At 41.5% G+C, this 24,587-nt stretch overlaps 2 protein-coding genes across 5 annotated transcripts; one reads left to right on the top strand and one right to left on the bottom strand.

Moving 5' to 3' along the window:
• Positions 1-4,608: 4,608 nt before the first annotated feature.
• On the bottom strand, positions 4,609-9,847 carry thnsl1 (threonine synthase like 1). 3 transcript variants are annotated; one of them, XM_020494626.2, is made up of 3 exons: positions 9,110-9,847; positions 6,428-7,873; positions 4,609-6,141 (listed from the first exon to the last, which is right to left on the bottom strand). In XM_020494626.2, exons 2-3 carry the CDS (start codon positions 7,847-7,849, stop codon positions 5,329-5,331), a joined length of 2,235 nt encoding a protein of 744 aa, XP_020350215.1. In that variant the 5' UTR covers positions 7,850-7,873; positions 9,110-9,847; the 3' UTR covers positions 4,609-5,328. The 3 variants fall into 3 exon arrangements, with proteins under 3 accessions (XP_020350215.1, XP_020350218.1, XP_020350216.1); XM_020494629.2 differs by having other exon boundaries at positions 9,526-9,830; XM_020494627.2 differs by having other exon boundaries at positions 9,706-9,830.
• A 2,635-nt stretch (positions 9,848-12,482) lies between these two features.
• LOC109899035 (hypoxanthine-guanine phosphoribosyltransferase-like) lies at positions 12,483-23,470 on the top strand. 2 transcript variants are annotated; one of them, XM_020494085.2, is made up of 9 exons: positions 12,483-12,602; positions 12,833-12,939; positions 13,472-13,655; positions 15,973-16,038; positions 19,221-19,238; positions 20,904-20,986; positions 21,475-21,521; positions 21,859-21,935; positions 23,033-23,470. In XM_020494085.2, the coding sequence occupies exons 1-9, from the start codon at positions 12,552-12,554 to the stop codon at positions 23,078-23,080; spliced, it is 681 nt and encodes a 226-aa protein (XP_020349674.1). In that variant the 5' UTR covers positions 12,483-12,551; the 3' UTR covers positions 23,081-23,470. The 2 variants fall into 2 exon arrangements, with proteins under 2 accessions (XP_020349674.1, XP_020349675.1); XM_020494086.2 differs by lacking the exon at positions 19,221-19,238.
• Positions 23,471-24,587: the final 1,117 nt, after the last annotated feature.

Raw genomic sequence — 24,587 nt, 5'->3', positions numbered from 1 at the left:
ATCTGCCCTTTAGGCCGATGAGTTACAATTTTAGATTTTTGGTTCCAACCGCCAGGTCTTTGTGAGATGCAGAGTAGGTGAACGGTGTGTGTGGTTCCCACCATGAAGCATGGAGGCGTGATGGTGCTTTGCTGGTGACACTGTCAGTGATTTATTTCAATCAATCAATCGTATTTATTTATGAAGCCCTTTTAACATCAGCAGATGTCACAAAGTGCTATACAGAAACCCAGCCTAAAACCCCAAACAGCAAGCAATACAGATGTAGAAGCATGGTGTCTAGGAAAACCTCCCTAGAAAGCCTAGAGAGGAACCAGGCTCTGAGGGGTGGCCAGTCCTTTTCTGGCTGTGCCGGGTAGACAGAGAAGGCCAGATAGAATTCAGTGCACATGTAACCAGCATGGCTACCACAGCATTCTGCAACCATACACCATCCCATCTGGTTTGCGCTTAGTGGGGCTATCATTTGTTTTTCAACAGGACAATGACCCCACCCACCTCCAGGCTGTGAAAGGGCTATTTGACCAAGAAGGAGAGTGATGGAGTGCTGCATCAGATGACCTGGTCTCCAAAATCACATGACCTCAACCCAATTGAGATGGTTTGGGATGAGTTTCCCTCGATCCTAACTAGTCACCCAGTCCCTGAAAAACATCACCACAGTGGCCTCCCGAATGGTGCAGCAGTCTAAGGCACTGCATCACAGTGCTAGAGGCTTTACTACAGACCTGGGTTCATTCCCGGGCTGTACCACAACCGGCTGTGGCCGCGAGTCCCACAGGACGGTGTTGTCCGGCCTAAGCTGGGGGGGTTTTACTTGGCTCATTGTGCCCCAGTGACTCCTTGTGGTGGTCTGGGTGCATGCAGGCTGACCACAGTCACCAGTTGAACAGTGTTTCTGGGCTAGGGTTAAGCTGGCGGGTGTTAAGGAGCGCGGTTAGGCTGGTCATGTTTCGGATGATGCAAGATTCCACCTTTGCCTCTCCAAGAACCTGTTGGGGAGTTTCAGCAATGAGACAAGATTGGAAAAGGGGGGTAAAAAAAGGTTTTCTCCAGACATGATGTTTGGCATTCAGGCCAAAGAGTTCAATCTTGGTTTCATCAGACCAGAGAATATTGTTTCAAACGGTCTGAGAGTCCTTTAGGTGCCTTTTGGCAAACTCCAAGCGGGCTGTCGTGCTTTTTACTGAGGATTGGCTCCGTCTGGCCACTCTACCATAAAGGCCTGATTGGTGGAGTGCTGCAGAGATGGTGGTCCTTCTGGAAGGTTCTCCCATCACCACAGAGGAACTCTGGAAGTCAGCATTAAATACATCAGTGAATACATCAGTCTACGCCATTTAGGAAATAAAAGTTGTTTGTGATCGGGTTGACGATCATCTTCTAAAGTTAGATTTGTAGTCCTCCCATTTAGTATGATTTGTATGCTTGTCCATCATCCATTTTGTATGATATTGTAGCAATCCTCGCTATATGAGCCACATTACAATTCCCGTTAAGTGGGTTAACCCTATTGGCGCAATGCGTAGTGTGTTTGCCTTTCACGCCAAAATCCCAAGTTCGCTTCCCTGTCCCACTGTTCGCTACGTTGGTATCTGAAGTGGGATGGCGGCCGTGGGGTCATCGGAACGCACTGCTCTGGATGTGTGAGGTGGGTCGGGGCACAGGTAGTCTTTTCTGAGAGGGAAGTGTATTGATCCTCATTACATGAGCCACATTACAATTCCCATTAAGTGGGTTAACCCTAACAGAAAGACAGCACAAACCATCATTCTGAAAGTCAACTTTGCATTTGCACTGTTCTTCAAGTAAATTACCCTTTGTAAAATGTTCTGTGGAAATTGTTAAAAGTAGTCCTTGTGTATAGAGTTGTATGGCTTGTTTAACTTTACAATCATTGGTTTTTGCTTGGAATGCATTTTAAAGGAAGAATTCTGAGTATCTACATCTTTCTGTTACTGTGGAATTGCCCAGTTACAAACATTTCTGACATTCACAGACAGTCAAAACGGCTTCCCCCATCCGGTCACACCCACTCTCTCAAACCAAGGGTGAGTTCAGTTCGATTCATCGTTTGCTACGTTGCGTGAGTGTTTGTATTGAGTGAAACGTTTCCCCAAAATGGTGTGTCGATTCTTTATAACAGCCTTTGAGGTACGTTTGCTCCCGTTTGGTGGGTGTGGCGAGGTGTGGCCTGATCGATATTGATGTGACTGTTTAAAAATGCGAAACTCGTGTAGCACACACCATACAATCTCCCTCTGGGCCACCATAATCACACAGTTCTTCAACTGGTCATTTAGTACAGTACCATTTCCGTACAGCCTATACATCTCATGGAACCATGGATTCCAACTGAATAACATTAAAAGAAGGAATAACACAAATGTATGAATAAAATATAACATATTTTGGGAGAACTGCTATCACAGAACCACAGCAATCCTCTCTCTCATTTCCTAACCTCTCTATCCTTTCTTTTCTTTTTTCCTCCCTCCTTCATGGCGAATGAGCAGTTTCCATTATGCCACAGGTCCACGTTAAGGAGATGGAAACAGGCTGGCACCTGCAATTATCCCTGCTCACCCAGCCGTGGGCCGTTAGGTGCTGAGGAACAGTTCTCTCTCTCTCTCTCAGACACAAACACACCTCCCCCACACCTTACACACCTGCCAAAGAGCCTGATTAATAAGACTGCAGCACTGTGTAGGTTTCTGTGTACACACGCATGCACACACAAGGCGCACACAGGCACAGATGTAAACATGCATGTATCACCAACACATTTATTGCTATAGGCACATATAGTACGGTTACACACACCCTTCAGTGCACACTAACACAAATACAGTGTGGATAGATACAATGGCAAACTCACAAATAATGTGGACAGAGACACACACACACACAGGTGCACATTCACTTGGCACACAAACAGTCTAACCCATAATTTATCCTAATGTCCCCAGTCCTTTTCTCTCTATCTATCTCCCTCAGGCCCAATAACCCAGGTGCAGAAGCCTTTCATTGTGACAAGACAAATAGATCACCTTAAACCAGGCCCCTCCGTTCTCTCTCCATTTCTCACACATTCAAACACACACACACCGTTCTGTTGTGAAGACACAGTTGATGTGGGAGAATAACAGAACTCTACAGAGGGAACTTGCCAGATGTTTCCATACAACCTGCGTTGTGGCAAAATGTGGACATTTTAATTGGTTAGCCTCAGAATACGAATAAAGACTTAAGTACACAAAAAAAACTGACAAATTTTAACTATCATGCATCTGTGTAATAATAAGACAACGCATAACGCAAGGCAAACTGCATTCGACGGCTGAATAAATGTAGACAAGGCAAAAAAACAAACAAGCTCTTCACTATTCTGCCAGAGAGACAGTGATCCAAACGAGAAGGCAAGCCGGAGAAGTGCTTCATCTAACGTGGCCTGAACCTCGATCTATTTTAACAACTGCAGTCATAAGCAATCCTGGAGATCTATGAAACATATCTTTTCCCTCCCCCCTCCAGCTGCTGAGGCAGCACCTGCATGGATTTAAATGACTCCATTGATATCCACGGAGACGGATTCATTTCTGTCCTCTCTATCACCTTAGATGGAGAGAGGTAGGAGAAAGTCCCCCAGCATGAAATGATCATTCATTGCGTGTCGCCTTCCAGAATGGCGAACAGTTCTATTTTAAGCTGGTCGAATGTTAGCAGCACAATGGGAGGATTTGAAGGCTTGAATAGTAGAAGAGTAAATTAAATGTTCCATTCTATATTTTCAGATCATTTCCTGGTTCACTCCAAGGTTGAATACACATGCGTTGTTGGACCTAGGTTGACTTCTGATAATGAGGTCATACTGATACCATAGTTGACTTTGAAACTATCATACTAACTTATCTTCTATTAATCTTTTAGGTGTTAGGGGGAAGAAATACTGATGCCCTTCCTCATTCCATTTCTGTCTATATGGAACCTGAACAGGAAAAGCAGTCACCTCCTTGTGTGTCCCTATTGTTAATCCTCTTCATGTGTCATGTATCACAACCAATTTCAGCATGGGCCTGAAATGAACTACGGTAGAGACAAAAGAAAGTAAAAATGACAGAAAAATAGGCTTAACATTTAAATACAAATGTAAATAGCTTTGAAACCTGACTCTTATTTCTTGGCTTGACAGCTAATGTACTAGTATGAAAGAGCTGAGGGATAGTGCAAACAGTAAAAGGATTTTGTGCCGCAATAAAGGCCAGCGGTGTTAGTAGAAGCCTAGTTAATGAGTGTGTGGACATTGATAGGAGGTTCTCACTGCCTCTCCAACTTTCCCCGGCAATTACTGGACCATGAACCTCGTCGAGATTAATTAGCCAGGTTTTAATGTCACGAGGAGAGATCCTCCATTTTGCTTTGGCAGCACCTCAGCTATTCTCATCGCTTCTCTGGAAGTGGAGGATGAGGGTGGTTTGGTTTGTTTACTAGAGAAATATTTTCCAGGCTAAATTTGTATTTCTTATTTATGGATCACTCTGACTGATGTGTAACTGTTGTTCAGTGGATGAAGCTATACTCAAAAACCTTCATAACCAAAAGAGAATAATGATTTTACACAAACAAACATTTAATACCAATGGTCAGATGAATATCAACCTGAGTATGTCCTTTGTGTTGTTGATGATTGTAATATGACAGTTACATAACATAGTACATACAAAAGGGAAATGAACATACATTTGTAATAAATAAATAAACAGGAGCAAATCAAATTGTATTTGTCGCATACACAGGTTTAGCAGATGCTATTACGGGTGGTAGCGAAATGCTTGTAACAAACAGCACATCTGGGTTAAACCATACTACATGACAAACATGAACAAGCATATTTAGTTCTATATATAGTTCTTCCTTTGGCACAAGGTAATGACTCCACAATTTAGTCTCATGTATTGGGCCGTTGGGGCTAGTTAGGAGCATCTGAACCACGACTACATATCATGAAACCTGAGGGGACCTCTTGGCTGCATAGGAGCCATGTGGTAAATATCACCATCTAGTGGGTACAAAAGATTTATGTTATGACATCTCCAGTTGCTGTAGAAACATCACCTAAACCCAAATCCTGTCAAATAAGGAGATATATTCCACAATTCATAAGACAAAAAAAAAAAAAAAAAACACATGAATTCACATGAATTCATATGATTATAAATTAAATGGGCTGACTTTCATTTTCAACTGCCCTCCTCAACACACTGAATGAAAATAAAAATGTACCAGCCTACCCCAGAGTCTTTACCTGTTTGTTTATCTGAAAGAGACCTAAAGAACTTTCAAGAAAGAGTCCTGAATCATGGATTCCACCTCCTCCACTAACACACTGAAATCTGCTTGACACACTGTATGTTCTCCTCTACTGTTTTCCTTCAGGCACCGAAGCATGTTTTGGTGCATCCGAGGTGTGGACACTACAGAGGCCAGCTCCCTCAGCTGGTCCACAGGATCTGAGGGGTTGTAATGAGTGTTCGGGCACCGCAGCGCTTTGAGGACGGTGGGGGCAAACTTCCCGTGGTGCGCCGTGGAACAGATCACCACTGGACACCATGAGTCCTGTAGCCGGTCGGCAACCGCCTTAGCAACGGCGGTGTGTGTGTCCATCGCGTAACCAGTTTTGGTGTGAACATTTAGGATGGCAGCCAGACATTCCTCTTCAGAGCACCAGCCAGCCACCACCTCCTCTTGGATCTTTTGGAGCAATGACTCAGAGACTTTGAAGTACTGGTCTTTCTCTAAGCGCGTGAACAGATCTCTAACAAGACAGCCATCACCACCTGTGGTGTGGTAGAGAAATCTCTCCAGGTTGGAGGATTTGAGGATGTCTATGGCTGGGGAAAGCGAGGCAATGAGGGGCTGGTTTCGGAGATCACACACCCCTGTCGTAATAAAGTCAGAAACGATTCGGTTTTGGTTGGAAGCGCAGATTATTTTTCTTATCGGGATTCCCATTTGCTTAGCGTACAGGGCTGCCATGGCATTGCCAAAGTTACCGGTAGGGATGCATACATCGATGGGCTCTCCGAACTTGATAACCCCATCTTTGAAAAGATCTAGATATGCGGAGGCGTGATAGACCACCTGGGGAGAAACACGAGGTAAGGAAGTAATGCTACTTGAGCTGTACAACAACATACCAATACATTAAGTAGCCTAGACTGAATGAAATGAATAAATAAAACAATTGTTTAGAATAGCTATATGTATTTAATGTTAATTTAGAATGTATTCACCCCTACCCCTGTATATAATTAAGATGGGGTTGTTAATCCCCTATAATACAAATAAAAAAAGAACATACATCAAGCACATTTTCTGAGCCTTAAAAACACAAGTACTACTGTGTCATCTAACAGCAGGACCTCACCTGTGGTAGCAGCCTTCCCCAATTAATGGAGTTAGCAGTGCTGAGGACAGTGCCATACTCCACAGCCAAATGCCCTGTCAGACCTGAATCCCCAAACATGGTCTTAATGGCCCTCTGGCAGAAGTCAAAGTCGGACAGGACACCGACAGACCTGGCGTTGCCCTCTTTGTAGGCTGTCAACTGTCGCTTCTGGATCTCACTCACTCCTTCCTCTGGGAAGAACACCAGCACGCCGACCCTCTGCCGGTCCAGGTCATGAAGGTTCCCAAACCCACTCAGCACTGCACTGCCGGTGTCACCGGATGTTGCCACAAGGATGAGGTAGTTGCACATTTGTGGGAGACAATAGGCGAACAGCTGAGGCATCAACTGCAAGGCCAGGTCTTTAAACGAAGCAGTGGGGCCGTGGAAGAGCTCCTGCACAAACTGGTTATGAACTAGGTGTTTCACCGGTGCAATGGCCTCGCTGGCAAAGTTAACCCCGTAAGCTCTGAACACCATTCTTCTGAGATCAGTACCAGGGATATCCATGGGGTGTATGCACTTTTCAAGCATGGCTAAGGCTCGTTCAGGATAGGACATTTCTGCTAATCTTAGCCATTCTCGTACGTCGAGCTTTGGAAAGCCTTTTTGGGGCACGTACAGTCCACCATCGGGAGCTAACCCCTCTAAAACAACGTCACTGAAGTATTTTGAATCACTAGATGATCCGTTCTCCCTCCTGGTTGACACAAAGGTCTCCGATTTCGAGTTCTGGTATCTCTCCACAGCCTGTAGCACCTTCTCTGCAATCTCCTCAACAGTATCTCCAGTCCCACAGAGCACTCTAGTGTCAAGCCATTTCTCATAAAACTGCTTCCTGTAGTGTAGGATCTGCCTGATGGGTACCCCAGCCTCCTGGCCCACAATCCTGTTCACTTTCATCCTGGAGAGCCTCTGTATGATGTCATCGGTGGCTACATCCAGATACACTACCAGTCCAGTGCGTTTGAGGTGCTGCATAGCCCCAGAGTGGAGTGGGTTGGATCCTGTTAGGGAGATGACACTACCAGAGGTGGATAATTTGCACAGAGCCTGACCCTCTTCTTCCAGGAAACGTTCCCCTCCGACCTCGGCCAGCTTGTCAGCCACCGGCATCTTCCATATCGCCTCCAGGATATGGTCGTCCACGTCAATGACAGGCACTCCCAGTCTATGAGCAACAACACGCCCCACAGAGGTTTTTCCTGCTCCAGGCAGACCCATTAGCAGGATGTTTCGGTCCTCTATCTGGGGTACAGTAGAGAGCCATGATCTGGATATTGGGAAAGGGCTTGTGCTTGTCCGCCATCTCACAGCTTTCAGAGCAAGCTGCCGTGTGTTGTTCAACACTCCCATCGCTATAAACATTTTCACCCTTTGACGGTAGGCTACTGGAAGCATTTTGATGTGGTTGTTATGTCAAATCTGTAAGACAGATAAGATGAGACTGATTGTACAAGGTTAATGACATCAAATAATGACAGGCAATATGTTCAGTGATGTAAGTTCCTTGTCAGGAGCTGTTGAAATGTAAAATGCATGTAGCCTCTGTACATGTTGACAACACACTGGTGTTTAGCTGTCGCTAAGTCACTTGACCAGTGTGAATAATCATTTACACATGTTCTATTGCCCTTTTCATAACAAAGTGCTTCAAAAGCCAAAACACAAACAAACAATTCATCATCATCAGTAGCCTAGCTACTGTATAGTTAGGTCAATCAATACAGGCCATGTCTTTGAGTGCCAAAGGTGGAGAGGGACAGTTCATGGCTTGATCAGAGGAAGGTAGTCAGGGAGATGGTTGGTGAAGAATATGATTTTAAATATTTTTTAAAGATGAATAGATCCTAGCTATCAAACTCTAGGCAGCATTCTGCCTTCTCCCTACAGTTCTCAGCTATAGTCCGTCACAGTGGACGCATCATAATACCCATAAAAACACAGAAATGGTTCCAATGGTTTTTCCGCCATTCATTTTACAAAGAAATTACAATTATTTGTGCGTTTGGTGTAGGCTTACCTTGTGACGATTTGATAGCCGTGTAATTATTTCTCGCAAGGTGGGTTTTATCAATGTATTAGCCTCAATTTACTCAAAGAAATGTGCATTGCTAATTATTGACAAAAGTTACCTTGTCCTAGAGCGATTTGCTCGGTTATCAAAACGTAAAGCCAGGGCAAGCTTAGATGAAACAGACCTTATATGAAGTAGTTCTAAAATAACTGATGGAAAAATGTATGTCGGATAAACAATTGGAACCATCTCTGGGTTTAATGACGCGTACTGTGGTAGTCAATTAGCTTTGTCCATAAGAATAATCCCAATGCTGGGTTAAAGCTGTAATATTGATCTTTTTGGGGGACACAACGAAACTAACATAGAAATAGATCTGTCAATTTTGGTTATGGAACAGATATTTCACAACAGTTTAGATGGTACAATGATACTCCACATTATACTAGCTTGTTGTCACAAACTGGAATTAGGAAAAATATTAGAATTTTAGCAACAACGAAATGGTTGAGCGATTTCTGCATAGTGCATATTTAACGTTAAGAAACGTCAATAATCATCGCTTGTGACAAGGCTATCGAAACATATAGCAGTTATAATTCATCAGCGAGAAAGAATACTTCAAATGAAAAAGATACACTTACTGTAGCAATTTTGCACAGATCCATACAGCTATGGATGCCTGCCTCCATCCAACGAAACTACATTTCTACTACACTTCTGAGCATGCGATATAGCTCATTAGCACGTGGTCGCTCCTGTTTTCCGTAAACAAGCGCTGTAATATATGGCGATATGGCCGTATGGGAACACAAACCACCCTATCAAGGGGTTTAATTTAGCCTTTTTTTATGATTATTTCTCGCTTATGAAAGATAAGGTCCTTATGCTTCCAATACCGTACCGCAAGCGATGCGTGTTAATTCATCTTCAGATCAAGCGTCAGGTATCTTAACAAAACACCCCACTAAAGAAGCCGCCTTCGCCAAAAGACTTGTGTAATGTAATGGAACCGAGTCATGATCAAGGGCTAAATAGACCCGATAGGGTCAATACTTACATTTCTGTCTTCTAAAACACTGTTCTGTTTAACACATATATTTGGAAATAATTTATTTACATAGCTACTGTACCTAAGCTAGCTACAGCAACTTTTATAGCAAGAGATTGCTCTCTGATATTATGTGACGCATGCATCAGTCGATAATGACTTTTAATATATTTTATACACTTGGCCTACCTGGATGGTATTTTTTTTTTTACAGTATCTTAGCTAGTAACGTTTAATTATCGGAGTAAAGCCAGAGCTGATGAAAGTAAACCAATGTCAGCCACGTTCAACTTAACCTTCTCGTCAGCAACAACAAAAAGGGTTCCGGGTCACGGAATTTCGGACATTTTCGAAATAAATGTCCCCCACGTAACAGTAGAAAAGTGTCAATTACCTGTATTATTAATTATACAGTATATTACAAATGATTGTCTAAACATTAACAATGATTCATATTTAAGTGACATTTGCATTAAATGTATGTTTTAAAACATGTTCCAAGGTCAAAGAAATTAGGCTGGCCTTTTGCTCCACCCATTCCATTGGCGGCCACAATGTGAGTCACTCTATATGGAATACATATTGTTTTTTGAGCAAAAAAAATAGTGGGTGCCACAGTAAGATTATTGTAGGGAATACTCAGTGGGGTCTGTAGAATGTATTATGGTGTCATTCAATTGCGCTCTGAATAATACGGAGTGTTGCTGGCCTTTTACCATTATTCATTGAACCACAACTCGAATCACTGTATATGGCATAGTTTTCGCATTGTCACACATTGGACGAGAAAAGTAAAGGGACAAACTGTATTTCGTAAGTACCGTGTTACATGTAAACAGGGAGAAGGCAAAACAGATAAAACGCAGATTGCATTCAAATCTTAGATGGAGGATTTTACCTCTCACTTTATCAGGAAACGTAGAAACAAGATGAATATTCTTCCCACACTGTGAACTACTAATAGCTAACAAATTAACTGTATAACGTTAGCTAGCTATGTAAACTTATTTGCATTGCACACAGCCCATGGGCATATCCACTGTATCTAAAGTTAGATAGCTTAATATTTTTCTTAAACCTATGTTTCTGTGTGGGGGATTGGGAATGTGTGGGGATACTTTGTTCCCACAACCTGGACAGTGAAAAAGACTGCACCACTGTGCACGGTGGCGTCTGACAGATTTTTGCACTCATGTCCTGAAATGATCTAGCTACTGTACTATATCTTCTCTTTTATTATTCCATTGTCAAGTTATATCAATGTTTAGGGCACAAGTTAAGCATGCAAAAAGTATGAATAAGGTTCCAAACAAGACTGGGGCCAACAAAAGTAGAAGTGGCCTCCAGAGAAATAACTGCTCGAGCACTCCAAGGAACCCAAACTTACCGAAAGTAAGCAATAGGGCGAGATTACATCTCAATATCACTTGAGGTCATTTCCTAAATCTAATTCTGTGTTTATATTTTTACACCACTAGAGAAACTTTTTCACATTTGTATGATACTTTCAAGAAAACACAAATAGCAGCCAAAGCAGACAATCGAATTATGGGTATTCACTCCAAAAAGGACTTTGTAAAGACATATGCCTTTTTAATTTTTATTAAACCTTTATTTAACTAGACAAGTCAGTTAAGAACAAATTCATATTTTACAATGACGGCCTACCCTGGATGACGCTGGGCTAATTGTGCGCCACACACAGACAATCACAAGGACAGGTGAAACAGATCAGGGTGTGACAGCATGAGACAGGGCGCCATTATACAGCTCTCGGAGGATGAGTGAAAAAAAAAACATCACACAGGTAAACCACATAGGTCCTTAGAACCAAGCCAGTAGAATCTGTCCTAGAATAGATCTTAAAGATGCATTACATTAATATATGTGTTTTAGCTGATCAGTCATTTAGACAAGGTTCAATATTTGATCAATGTATCAAATGATGAATAGGCTTACAAATTCTGTTAAGCACCAGCATACATTCAAAGGGGTTTAAGAGTGACATTTCCCAGAAAGACATTCTCATTACACTGACATACATGGGTTTATTGATAATTAATTTTTCTTGAGCATGAATGGAAAGCTCATCTCCCTTGCCTGTGTTATTGATGAGTCATTCTCTGTCCGGGGCTTGAAGAAGAACTGGGGGGAGCTGCACCATCAGTACCAGGGACTCTGTTGTCATGGACACCACCCCCAAGAAGTACTGCAAGGAGCGTCTGGAGATGAAGCAGCTGGAGAGGGACATTGACCTCATCAAGCGATACAAGACCATCTACATCGCCAACAACAACTAACACCTCTTAAGTCTCAATGGCAAAAGCCAGAATTGTAAACAGATATTCAGTGAGGAAAACAAACATATGCCCTGAGTGCTAGATATGAAATTGTCTGGCAAATTGTCATATCCCTCTCACTGTCTCTGTCTATGATTTCACATTGTTTTGGTAAACTAAATTAACTCTGCACTATATTTAAATATATTTTTGAAAATCTGCTTACAACAGTTTATACATATTACTACATACTACGTCATGATGTAATCCTTGTAGGTCATTGTTCAAGAGCCTTGAATGAGCCTATACTTATCTGGTCCTTTGCCACAGTTTCTTGAACCAAATGATTAACTTTTCCTTTTTTAGCAAGCATCCGTGCCTACAGGAAAACTACTACATGAAATCCCATGCAGCTGATTATCCACCCCCGTGGATCTAATTGTGCCATTCGGTGGTTTATTCAGAAGGACTGGAAAACAACAACCACCTCTTTTTAGTCACACTAATGACTTTAGCATGACCACAGCATGCTTGACTTGTTGGCTAGTTTTGAGTTTCAGCCTAAAATTGGACAAATAATCTCTCTTTCTAAAGTGGAAAAGTTGTCATAATACAGGGCGGGTTTACTTCGAGGAACACTTACTTCACCGTTATCTTGCTTGTGATTGTAGTAATTTGTTCGCTCCACTTCAGTCCTTGTCTGCTGACCGATTTTTTTTATTTTTAACTTCCAACTGTCTGTCATCGCGGAAAAACATGGCAGAATGCGTTCCATCCAGAGCCACGGGAATGGAAGGAGGAATTGTGGTAAATAGCTTCAGACTTTGTTTTGTAGTGGTCTATTGTAATATACCAATATTTATCCTATCGTGATTTGTTTTCTTGAGTAACTTGTTGGAGCTGATTTCAGCACTGTCTTCAGATCATGAACTTTTTAAATTGACAGGCTACTTACAGATATAGCCTATGGGAATATTTCATGAATAAATTTATCATAACTTTGCAAGTGTTTCTTATCTTTGTTTATCATATCTTAGATTAAAGATGATTGGCCCGGATACAGTTTAGAGCTCTTCACTTATCCAGAGCATTACCGCGAAGATATAGAGAGTGTCTACATTCCACATGGGGTTATCATGGACAGGTAATATTTATTGTATAATTCTTACAAACCTTTTCACCAATTTGCTGAGGTGATCAGAAGCCAATCTACTATTCTATTTATGTTATTGTAGTTTACAATATGGAACATACGTTACTACATTACTGTGCTTAAAGGATGATCTTAAATAGGAATAGCACCCCAGTTTCTAACCCACTTTATTGGTCTTCTCCTGGTGCACTCATTGGCCTGGGTTCACAGTTCAGGTTTTCTACCTCATGTGGAAAGGAATGCTGGTGCGTGCCACATTTTTACCAACCAGGGAGGCTTGGAGGACTTCAAGAAGTCATTGAGTTGAGAACTGTGTATTGAAAGTACACAATAAACAATACCATTGTGTGTGTGTGTGTGTGTGTGTGTGTGTGCATCATACACACTGCATGCCTTGGCAATTAGTGATAAAGCATCAACTCTGTGGTATCATGTGACCCCGAAATGTAATTACAAACACACACACTGCTCTGTCTGTGTAATTGTGATTTCCTGGGAATGTTTAACATGATTTGTACTGTAGGACAGAGCGCCTGGCCCGACACATCATGGATGACATTGGGGATCATGACATGGTGGTGCTGTGTGTACTGAAGGGAGGGTACAAGTTCTGTTCCGACCTGGTGGAGTTCATTAAGGTACAATGCCGCAACTCCAACAAGCACCTGGAGACCAGAGTGGAGTTTATTAGGCTTAAGAGCTACCTGGTATGTAACCCCACCCTCACACAACAACAACAACAGTAGTCAATCATTGAGTATAAATAATGTACAGTGAACAACAGTGCATCAAGTACTTTAAGAGTATTTTGAAAGGCTCTATCATCACATCATTTATCAATCGCTTATGATGAAGTAAAGATAAACATAGTGAATATGAGGTTCTCTAGTTTAATGTAGTTGAGGAGCACCTTGGTTGATCCCTCAATATCCTATTTATTTGTCCTTTGAAATCTTCAGCATGTATTGTTTATGCAGCTGGGCTTCCCTTCACCAGAGCAACTGGGAGGCCTGTTCAGATGCTTCAAATCTCGAAATTGTCATATTTTAGCGCTGACTTCCGACCAGAACAGTTAGGATAATACTTATTCAACATAAGTATGAGTATAACATAAGTATAGAAAATAGAAATCGAAACAACCTGTTGTTTCTGTTATTAATAATTGGTTCATGTTTGGAGATGGAAGAGTATATAGTCTGTCTGTCTGCGTATATAGTCTGTCTGTATGTATGTCACTTCCTTTTGTTTACTGATTCCATTGGATTAGGCAAAAATACAATCAATTTGAGATACACTACATGACCAAAAGTATGTGGACACATGCTTGGAGTTGGTCCCCCACTGTGCTGCTATAATAACCTACCCTCTTCTGGGAAGGCTTTCCACAAGATATTGGAACATTGCAGCAGGGACTTGCTTCCATTCAACAACAAGAACATTAGTGAGGTCGGGCACTGATGTTGGGCGATTAGGACTCGCTCGCAGTCGCTGTTCCAATTCATCCCAACGGTGGTCGATGGGGTAGAGGTCAGGGCTCTGTGCAGGCCAGTCAAGTTTTTCCACTCGACAAACAATTTCTGTATGGACCTCACTTTGTGCACGGGGCATTGACATTGCGGAAACAGGTAAGGGCCTTCCCCAAACTGTTGCCACAAAGTTGGAAGCACAGAATGTTGTAGCGTTAATATTTCCCTTCACTGGAACTAAGGGGCCTAGCCCGAACAATGAAAACAGCCCCAGACCATTACTTTACACTTGGCACTATGCATTAGAGCAGGTAGCTTTATCCTGGCATCCACCAAACCCATATTCATCCATCAAACTGCCAGATGGTGAAACGTGATTCATCACTGCAGAGAATGCTTTTCCACTGCTCCAGAATCCAATGTTGGCGAGCTTTACACCACTCCAGCCGACGCTTGGCATTACGCATGGTGATCTTAGGCATGTGTGTGGATGCTCGGCCATTGAAAACCATTTCATGAAGCTCCCGACGAACAGTTCTTGTGCTGACGTTGCTTCCAGAGGCAGTTTGGAACTCAGTAGTGAGTGTTGAAACCAAGTACAGATGATTTTTATGCGCTACATGCTTCAGCACTCTGCAGTCTCATTCCTTGAGTTTATGTGGCCTACCACTTTGCGGCTGAGCCGTTGTTGTCCTAGACGTTTCCACTTCACAATAACAGCACTTACAGTTGACCGGGACAGCTTGAGTAGGGCAGAAATTTGACGAACTGACTTGTTGGAAAGGTGGCATCCTATGACGGTGCCTTCAGTACGGGCCATTCTACTGCCAATGTTTGTCTATGGAGATTGCATGGCTGTGTGCTCGATTGTATATAATTGTCAGCAATGGGTGTGGCTGAAATAGCCGAATCCACAAATTTGAAGGGGTGTCCACATACTTTTGTATATATAGTGTACTTTGGGATTGTTCGATATGAGCTCTAGGAAATTAGTTTAAGGAAATTAAACGTGAAATGAGAAATTATTGTAAATTATTAATTTTCAGTCCCCTCATTGTTCGCTCTACTCCTATGAAAGGACATGCATTTATTTCACATAGATTTAAGGCAGCCCCCCGCACATTTCTGATTGAGGGGTTGGGTTAAATGTGCAAGACCAATTTCAGTTGAATGCATTCAGTTGTGCAACTGACTAGATATCCCCTTTCCCTTTCACTTGGGATTTTGTATTTTGGCTAACTCAGCATCTGAAATATCTGACTCCAGCATGATTGTAGAATTGAGCTGACCTGAATGACAGTGTCTGTATTAGCTCCATTGTTACTGCCCTTCATTCTCGCCTTTTCCCATTCCATCTAAAGCCTCACTGTCTAAATGATAGTGATTACGTAGACACTAGACAGTCACCGTCATGGAAAATTCACTGATCTGTGCAGCGTAGTTGTCCTGGATGTCATGTTTGGGGACATCTCTGTGAGGTTATCTGTGTCTTGCCTCTGTCCAGGACAGAATGGTGACTGTTCACACACTCCAAAAAGTTTTTTTTCTTCTTCTCTAGAATGACCAATCAACAGAGGACCTGCACATAATAGGAAGTCAAGATCTATCTGTTCTACGAGGCAAGGTATGTACGTGCCTAAATAAATTGTCATAATTTTATATGAACATTTGTTCAAACCTGATTTCTTTCTGTAAATAATCTTTCCATTTTTATCCCTCTCTGGGAAATGAGATTCTATGCATTCAGATACAATTTTGAGCATTAAGAAAGTTTTTTGATATAAGGTCATAACTAGCCACAAGGGGGAGCGCTCAGCTCTGCTGTTGAGCGTCGACAGGGCTCTTGGAAATGTGTGCTCATTTGGGTGGTGAAGGAAGAAAGAGAAAGACATGTACACACTTTAAAGACAAATTCAGATAAGGTATACGATCTATAAGAAGATATAAGAAGATTGAGCTGAAGGATGAACTACCCTGTTATATTTCACATAGGTGTGGCCCTCTATGTCTAAGCATTGGTCCCAGTGGTCTCAACAAGGCATAGTAGATCCATCTAATGAAAATACATTTATTTTATTTTTTTTATCTATGGTGTGAGGCAAGGGCTAGGTCTTTCCACAAGAGACAGATAGTTTAAGACATTCCTGTGTAGAACTGTGTCTACTGAACTACATTTATGGACTGGAGCAAAGAGAGTGAACCCAGTGACTGGGTGTCATCCTGCGTTCATTTGGCGCGTCATACATTTTTGGGTCTTCCCCGACAACCATCCTCTTTGTGTGCCCTTCATAAGAGTCACTTTGTCAGTGTGGTGTAGCCATCACCAGGTTGAGAATGAATCACTAATCTAGTCCTGTGGACAGTACAGAAATGGTTGCACCAGGAATATCCTCTTTCTGAGGGAAATACTTGACGATAAAAATAGGGTTTTGGTGGACCATCGTCAACCCCGCACTGTAACCTAACCCATATAAAAGACAATGAAAGATTTAATGGAGTTTAAGTCAAGGGTGCTCAAGAGGATGGTATGTGACTGGTGTTGGAATTGACACCCCCATCTAGATAGAATGTAGTCTTACAGCACATAGTTACTGTCTCTATCTGAGTAGTAAGGCATATTTTAGGAGTCAGAAGAGGACAGCAGGCAATGTCATAAGGAGTTTAATTTTTTTTTTTACATACAACTGAACAGGCAAAAACCTTACCTAAGATTTGTTTTTGCTTAGGGTTAGGAGGTCAACAAGAATACCTGTCTGTCTAACCCAGCAAATTTACACAAGTCAGGAACATTAATCTTCACTAAGGGTAACTAGATGGCTGACATTAATCTTCACTAAATGGCTGCCATCTCAGCGTCATGCCGTCACCCCATGGCACAGCTGAGTGGTGCCAGTCATTGGGGCATGTGCCAGTCATAAGGGGTGCCAGTTATTAGGCACAAGGACTCTGGCCAACCGTCAACTAGCATTATTGGCAATGGCATACCATTTACAGCACTTGCTTTTCCTAATCCCAAATGTCATCATGGAAAGTCGAGGAGTGTTAAAGTTCAAATGCATAACACTGCTGCAAATATGTAAGTTGGATAGGTTCAAGAACAGATCTGTCAAATGACTTTGTTTTGCAGGAATCTCTGCATGGGGTAGAGTTTCTATAGCCTACCTCCCTTCCCAGTCCATCATCAACAGAAGGGAGGCATGTACAGGATTTTATTTGAGATTTCAGCAATAGGACAGATAGCAGTATGAGGGCAAAAGCCTTTGGGAGTAGTGGAGGGGGTTAGAATGATGTAGTACATTGTCTGGTAGAATAATGCACCTATTACCTCCAAGTGTTTGTGTTTCATATCTTTAACATTCTTGAGGGGAAATGTAATCCATATCGAATAAGGTCATATAAAAATCACTAATGTAGTTGTTTGAGGCTGTTTTGTGCACATCTTTTCCATGGGGCAAAGCAGGTTAGTTCTGCTCAAGATTTCCATGTTGTCTCGCTCTCTCTACTACACTAAACAAAAATATAAATGCAACATGTGAAGTGTTGGTCCCATGTTTCATGAGCTAAAATAAAAGACCCCAGAAATGTTCCATTCTCACAAAAAGCTTATTTCTCTCAAATGATATGCACGAAGTTGTTTATATCCCTGTTAGTGAACATTTCTCCTTTGCCAAGATAATCCATCCACCTGACAAGTGTTGCATAACAAGAAGCTGATTAAACAACATGATCATTACACAGGTGCACCTTGTGCTGGGGGAAAAGAAAACAACACTCTAAAATGTGACGTTTTGTCACACAACACAATGCCACAGATGTCTCAAGTTATGAGGGCGCGTGAAATTTGCTTGCTGACTGCAGGAATGTCCAGCAGAGCTGTTGCCAGATAGTTTAATGTTAATTTATTTACCATAAGCTGCTTCCAATGTAGTTTTAGAGAATTTGGCACTACAACAACGAGCCTCACAACCGCAGACCATGTGTATGGCTTCGTGTGGGCGAGCGGTTTGCTGATGTCAACGTTGTGAACAGAGTGTCCCATGGTGGCGGTGGGGTTATGGTATGGGCAGGCATAAGCTACAGACGACGAACAGAATTGCATTTTATCGATAGCAAAAATACTGTGACGAGATCCTGAGGCCCATTATGAGGCCCATTTATTTTGTGACCAACAGATGCATATCTGTATTCCCAGTTGTAAAATCCATAGATTAGGGCCTAATGAATTCATTTCAGTTGACTGATTTCCTCATATGAACTGTAACTCAGTAAAATCATTGAAATTGTTGCTGTTGCGTTTTTAGATTTTTGTTCAGCATAGTTACGTATCCTTACTCCCTGTTCATAGCGTTACATAACTCGGTTCAGGTGTAGCGTGTAAGGCCCACAACATTGGCCTCCTGCCTGCATTCTCTCAGAGCACTCGCCTCAAACCATAGATACACTCCACCAGCCAGACAAAGAGCCTCATACACAGCCAAGGGGGAAAAGGCTGTCATTTGAACCCCTGCACCAGAGAAAGTGTCCAACTGTAATTATCTTTACTGTCTAAGACATTTGGAAGTGCCTTTGGCTCAATGTTAGGAACAACCATATATTATGAGGGAGTATAATGACATGTCTGTGTGTCTCTAAGGGACTAAAATTAGATCCAAGATTGTCACTATAGCTACAGTCTAAGAAGTGAGAAGTCAAACTCCCAAGTATTTGCCCCTATGTTTGAATGGAAGTTGTTGTGATGTTGCAGTTCAGAGATATTAAAAATGGGTTTCTCTCTTCTTCTTTTTTTTTTTTTTACATGGCACAAAGAATGTCTTGATTGTAGAGGTAAGTGACTGCATCATCTCACGGTACAGTATTGCAAATGCCTTGAATTTGCCTTGATGCCTTGAATAAAGTCATAGACTGTTCACTCTGCTACTGCAAGGCAAGCAGTACCGATGCACCAAGTCTGGAACCAACAGGACCTTGAACAGCTTCCGCCCACAAGCTATAAGACTGCTAAACAGTTAGTTCACCAAATAGCTACCCAGACTATCTGCATTGACCCTTTATGCACTAACTTTTTTTGACTCATCACATCAGCTGCTGCTACTGTTTAATATCTGTCACTTTATTCCTAGTTATATGTACATGCAGTGTCTACCTCAATTACCTCGTACCCCTGCACTTCGACTCGGCATTGGTACCAATTGTACATAGCCAAGTTATCGTTATTCATTGTGTATCTATTAGTACGCATTGTTGGGAAGGGCCCTTAAGTAAGCATTTCACTGTTAGTCCACTCCTGTTGTTTACAAAGTACAGTTGAAAAAGTATTTGCCCACTCACTGATTTTCTCTATTTTTACATGATTTTGATACTGAATGTTATCAGATCTTCAACCAAAACCTAATATTAGCTAAAGGGAACATGAGTTTACAAAAAAAAATATATACCTATTTTATTAATTAACAAAGTTATGCAACATCCAATTCCACTGTGTGAAAAAGGAATTGCTCCTTTACACTCAATATCTGGTTGTGCCACCTTTAGCTGCAATGACTGCATCCAAATGCTTCCTGTAGTTGTTGATCAGTCTCTCACATCGCTGTGGAGGAATTTTGGCCGACTCTTGCATGCAGAACTGCTTTAACTCAGCGACATTTGTGGGTTTTCAAGCATGAACTGCTTGTTTCAAGTCCTTCCACAACATCTCAATTGGGATTAGGTCTGAACTTTGCCTAGGCCATTGCAAAATGTCAAATTGGTTGCTTTTTAACCATTTTCATGTAGAGTTGATTGTGTGTTTTCGATCATTGTCTTGCTCCATGACCCAGCTGCTTATAAATAAAAATGAAATTTAAATATGAAAATATTGCATTTCTTCACTTATTCTCATTCACTATTTTGATAATCAGGTCTTAAATTATGCAATAACAGCCAAATGGCAAGGGATTGATAAATTGCATAGATTACATCATAACATATAACATGCCTATCATTGCATACAGGCAATAATTGCTTTAAATTAATAGTTTTCCTCCTACCCTCCAACCTCCTGGTGCACATAGGCCAGACCTCTCTTTTTTGTATTTTTCCCCCCTTTGAGATGTTTCAGATGTGAAAGTTTCCAGACTGATGTCATCCATGCATAAACACTAGGCCTTCACCACATGATGGCTGTTTAGCCCCACTCTAGAGGAATAACAGCATCTAAGATTCAATCAATATTCTAGATGGGCTGTGTGACACACACACACACAATTGCATGAATCTTGTCACATTGCATTCTGTACTTCTATATAATTAGTGTAGTTCTCAGATCTCAAGGAACAATTTCAAAGCAAAGCAAAACATTGTCATTGATATCTGTAGAAAATATATATGGATTCATTTACGGTATAGCATACGGCATGTTATTGGTTGATTTGCTATTGCGATCCATTCTCTTCTGAGAGCAGTCCACATTTACGGCCCTCCCTATAACCCCCTTCTTTCCCCTGCCTCTAGGCTATAGTCGACACAGGAAAGACAATGAAGGCGCTTCTGAAGCATGTGGAGGCCTTTGAACCCAAGATGGTAAAGGTCGCCGGGTGAGTCAGTCTGTCAGAGCTCTCCATGTCCACGGGGGGGGCGGCTGTCACAGGAACAAGATGTCACTCTTCCGTAGTTACTATAGATATGCATGCCTCCAGTCACCATACTTCAACTTGAATTTGTCTTCTGTTTTATGTAAAGTTTGCAATTGTGTTTCATTGCTTGAATACTGTTAGTATTGCATTTGTTTTCATAAATCAATCCATATGTATTGCACAATATTGTTTTGATTTAGAATGGTATAGGTACTGTACTGTTTGCCCTTAGTTTCCCCCTTTGAAGCTTCCGTAATCAGTGTTGTTCCTGTCTGAAGGATAAGAATAGCTTCCCTATTGCCATCTTCACTATAATCTAGTCATGCACTGCTTATGTAGTTTCACTGTTCATTTTTTTCCATCCGAGTTCAAATCGCTTTTGCATGATTCATTGCAAATTATTGTGGATATTAGCTTCGTTAATGGTTGTACTGTCGTGTCTGTTTCAGTCTGCTGGTGAAAAGGGTCTCTAATGTGGTTGGAAGCCTTCCAGACTGTAAGTGCGTCTCTGTTTAATGCCATCCGGGAGGTCACTCATCCTTCATTCAGCCGTCAGAACAAGATTTATACTGTACATGTCATGTTACTCATATCTCAGTCTAAAGCCCAGGTGGTTTTGAATGAGGTAGCATTTTAAAAGTTCTATGTTCATTGTTTAATTCATTTCAAGGTTCTTTGTTTGAGGTTGGTGTTTGATCGTGAGACTTTTCAAGAAGATTCTCTGTTATACAGACCTGATATAACCCCGGGCACTGACTCAAGTTTGAATTGATGGTTTATTCAGGCCATCTCTACATATATCTAATTTTCTGTGTCTGTATTTATCTCAACAGATGTGGGGTTTGAAATTCCCAACCGTTTTGTCGTGGGCTATGCTTTGGACTACAACGAGTATTTCCGTGACCTGAATGTAAGGCTCTACTTTTATTTCTGAACGACACATGACCTTTTAGTTTAAAGTGCTGTTTGAAAGGGATGAAAGAGCCGGGAGCTGAGAGTAAACATAGTCAAAGAGACACTTCTCTCCCTGAAATCTAAACTCACCCAGGTATCCTCTCTGTTGTGTGTGTGTGTTGTGTTGTGTGTCTTTCTCTGTGTGTGTGTGTGTGTGTGCGAACGCGGGTGCGGGTGCTTCTTGGGGCGCATGGGCCTTCGAGAGTTTGTGTGTTCGGGGTTGTGTATGTGTGCACTGTATGTTTTGGAATACCTGTATGTTTTCCTGACCTCTTGCGCTGTGCCCCATGCCAACACTCCTATGTTAAATTGAGTTACAGCGTTCTTATTTTAAATGTACTGCCCTTATTTTAAATGTACTACTCAGATTTGTCTGAAACACAGCACCCCAGACAAACAACCACCCCGTGTGTGTGTGTGTGTGTGTGTGTGTGTGTGTGTGTGTGTGTGTGTGTGTGTGTGTGTGTGTGTGTGTGTGTGTGTGTGTGTGTGTGGTGTGTGTGTGTGTTTGGTATTCATCACAGAAATTGGGCGGAAGGTGAAGAAAGGGATGTTAGGGTTAGGATCTGCTTATCTGGCAGAGTGAGTCATCTTAATTCCCCACTTAACGACTATTAGTATTACCAGTTAGCACATGCTACATATCAGTACAGTCATATGATTGTTATCAAGGAAGTGTTCATTTATCAGTTTGAGATTGACCTTGGATGACCTTTGAACTTTTAATCTTTAAATGATGTAATGTTCAGTGCATTAGCATAATGGAGAGGCGAGATGATTCCTGTCATATGGGGAAAGTCTGACCTTGCTTTCCCAAATTCACATCCCTCCACAATCTCTAATCAGCTCAAAACATTTATCTTCTGAGGGCTCGTCATCACCGTGGTATTTCAACCCTCCAGCAGATAAAACACAACAGATTACTAATTTATGTTCTGTAAACATGGGGGATTAAAACATATTTCAGTGACGGTCTATAAACGATCAAAGTGTTGCTCACTTGATTTAACATCTGACTGAGGGGAACAACCCTCTTTCTCTTCCTCCCTCCAGCATATCTGTGTCATAAGTGAGATTGGAAAGGTGAAGTACAAGATTTGAAGAGAAGTCAACACATACATGGGTTGTTCAGAGTTGCAGTTTTCAACTTGTGGCTGCAAGTGCCTTCCCTTCTCATATCTTCTCCGTGGTCTGTTGAGGATTATTGTTAGTTTATTCATTTCATAAGAAGAAACACACCTTGCATGTGCTTTATGCAAAAACAAATATGAGATCTGTGTTATTCATGCTACATACAACCTTGATTGACACATTTTAAGAGTTTTTTTTTTACATATGCTATTGTTTTTGTAAACATCATATTACATTGTTGACAGAATATGCTTTTACATAATATGCATTTATATGTATTTGTAAAATACTAATTTTGTCCCCAATGATCTAATATGTGCAAAGCACAAAGAAATAAACTATGCAATTTTAAATAACAAATTATTTGTGCCATGCGTCCGTGAAGAGAAAGTGTCAGGGTTGAAAGAGAAGAGGTTTGAAGAAGGAGTTGAATGTTGACTTAAAAAGGGAGCACCTGAAATGTATGTCATGTCTTTTCTACCCAGCTGTTGATGCAAAACAACACTGCCTGTTTAGCTTCAGTGTCATTTGAGCTAACTCCGTTTATTATCTGGCATAAGTTCACTTTCTCTCGCTTTGTCTTTCTGTCTTTTATCTTAGTAAATCATTATATGTTATGATCAAATTTGGAATCAAACATGAAACCTTCCTGGAAAGCCACAAAACATGGTTTGCATTAGCTCGAAGTTAGCTCAACTATGCAAGGAGGCAACGACTATCCAAAAATGTATGTTGCTATACAGTATATACAATGAAACAGGAAAATAATGATCCATTGGGAAGATTTTAGTGCAAACCAGACCTCCTGGTTTTCTCTCTAATGTGTGGGTGGGTGTTTGTGTGTGTTGTGTAGAGGGGTACATGAGGGGTCAAGTAATAGGAACAAAGTGTTTCTGCCCAGAGAGCATAGAGAGTGAAAAGAACATCACAAAGGAACTGTATGTCCGGATAAGTACTCACCAAGCACTTCCATCTAACGAATAGCGATGCAGTGGACCTATTTATTTTCCGCAATGATTTTACTTTAACTTCCAGCAAACGTAGCTGAACTCAAACAATTTGAACCAATAACTGACATGGCTTTCAGGATCTTTTAAACAGTGTTGCAGTGCGGTGTTGTCGGATTGATATGGATAATGAATGTACTAAGAAACCCTAATAGCTTATGACAAAAAACTCTATGGACTTATTCTATCCAAACATCAAGTCCAAACATCAAGCCATCAATAAATAATCACAGAGGAATTCAAATAAATCTAAAATTCCTTTCAGGGTTTCACCCATTTCATCCACTGACAGATCTGAAAGTGTCGTTAAACTCAAATCATCTGTCGTCAGCACTAATCATAACGAACACAATGGTCGGTTGGAGCTTGGAGACAGACAGCTGTATGATGGTGTGGTGTGGTGGAGACTAGAGAGCCAAATGGTTCTCTTTGCTACTCCAAGCCTGTGTTCCATGAGTCAGTGTGGGCGT

Source organism: Oncorhynchus kisutch, linkage group LG11 (assembly GCF_002021735.2).
Source record: "Oncorhynchus kisutch isolate 150728-3 linkage group LG11, Okis_V2, whole genome shotgun sequence".
NCBI classification, from domain to species: domain Eukaryota; kingdom Metazoa; phylum Chordata; class Actinopteri; order Salmoniformes; family Salmonidae; genus Oncorhynchus; species Oncorhynchus kisutch.
The sequence above is the reverse complement of the archived record's forward strand: the minus strand, read 5'-3'. Positions and strand labels throughout refer to the sequence as shown.

Bases quoted from the DNA above. Each gene is read 5' to 3' on its own strand.
- LOC109899035 (XM_020494085.2), top strand. From the start codon at position 12,552: ATGGCAGAATGCGTTCCATCCAGAGCCACGGGAATGGAAGGAGGAATT. The intron at 12,603-12,832 runs GTAAATAGCTTC...ATCATATCTTAG, and splicing joins GAATGGAAGGAGGAATTGTG to ATTAAAGATGATTGGCCCGG. The intron at 21,936-23,032 runs GTAAGGCTCTAC...TCCTCCCTCCAG, and splicing joins AGTATTTCCGTGACCTGAAT to CATATCTGTGTCATAAGTGA.
- thnsl1 (XM_020494626.2), bottom strand. From the start codon at position 7,849: ATGCTTCCAGTAGCCTACCGTCAAAGGGTGAAAATGTTTATAGCGATG. The intron at 6,142-6,427 runs GTGAGGTCCTGC...GTTTCTCCCCAG, and splicing joins GGGGAAGGCTGCTACCACAG to GTGGTCTATCACGCCTCCGC.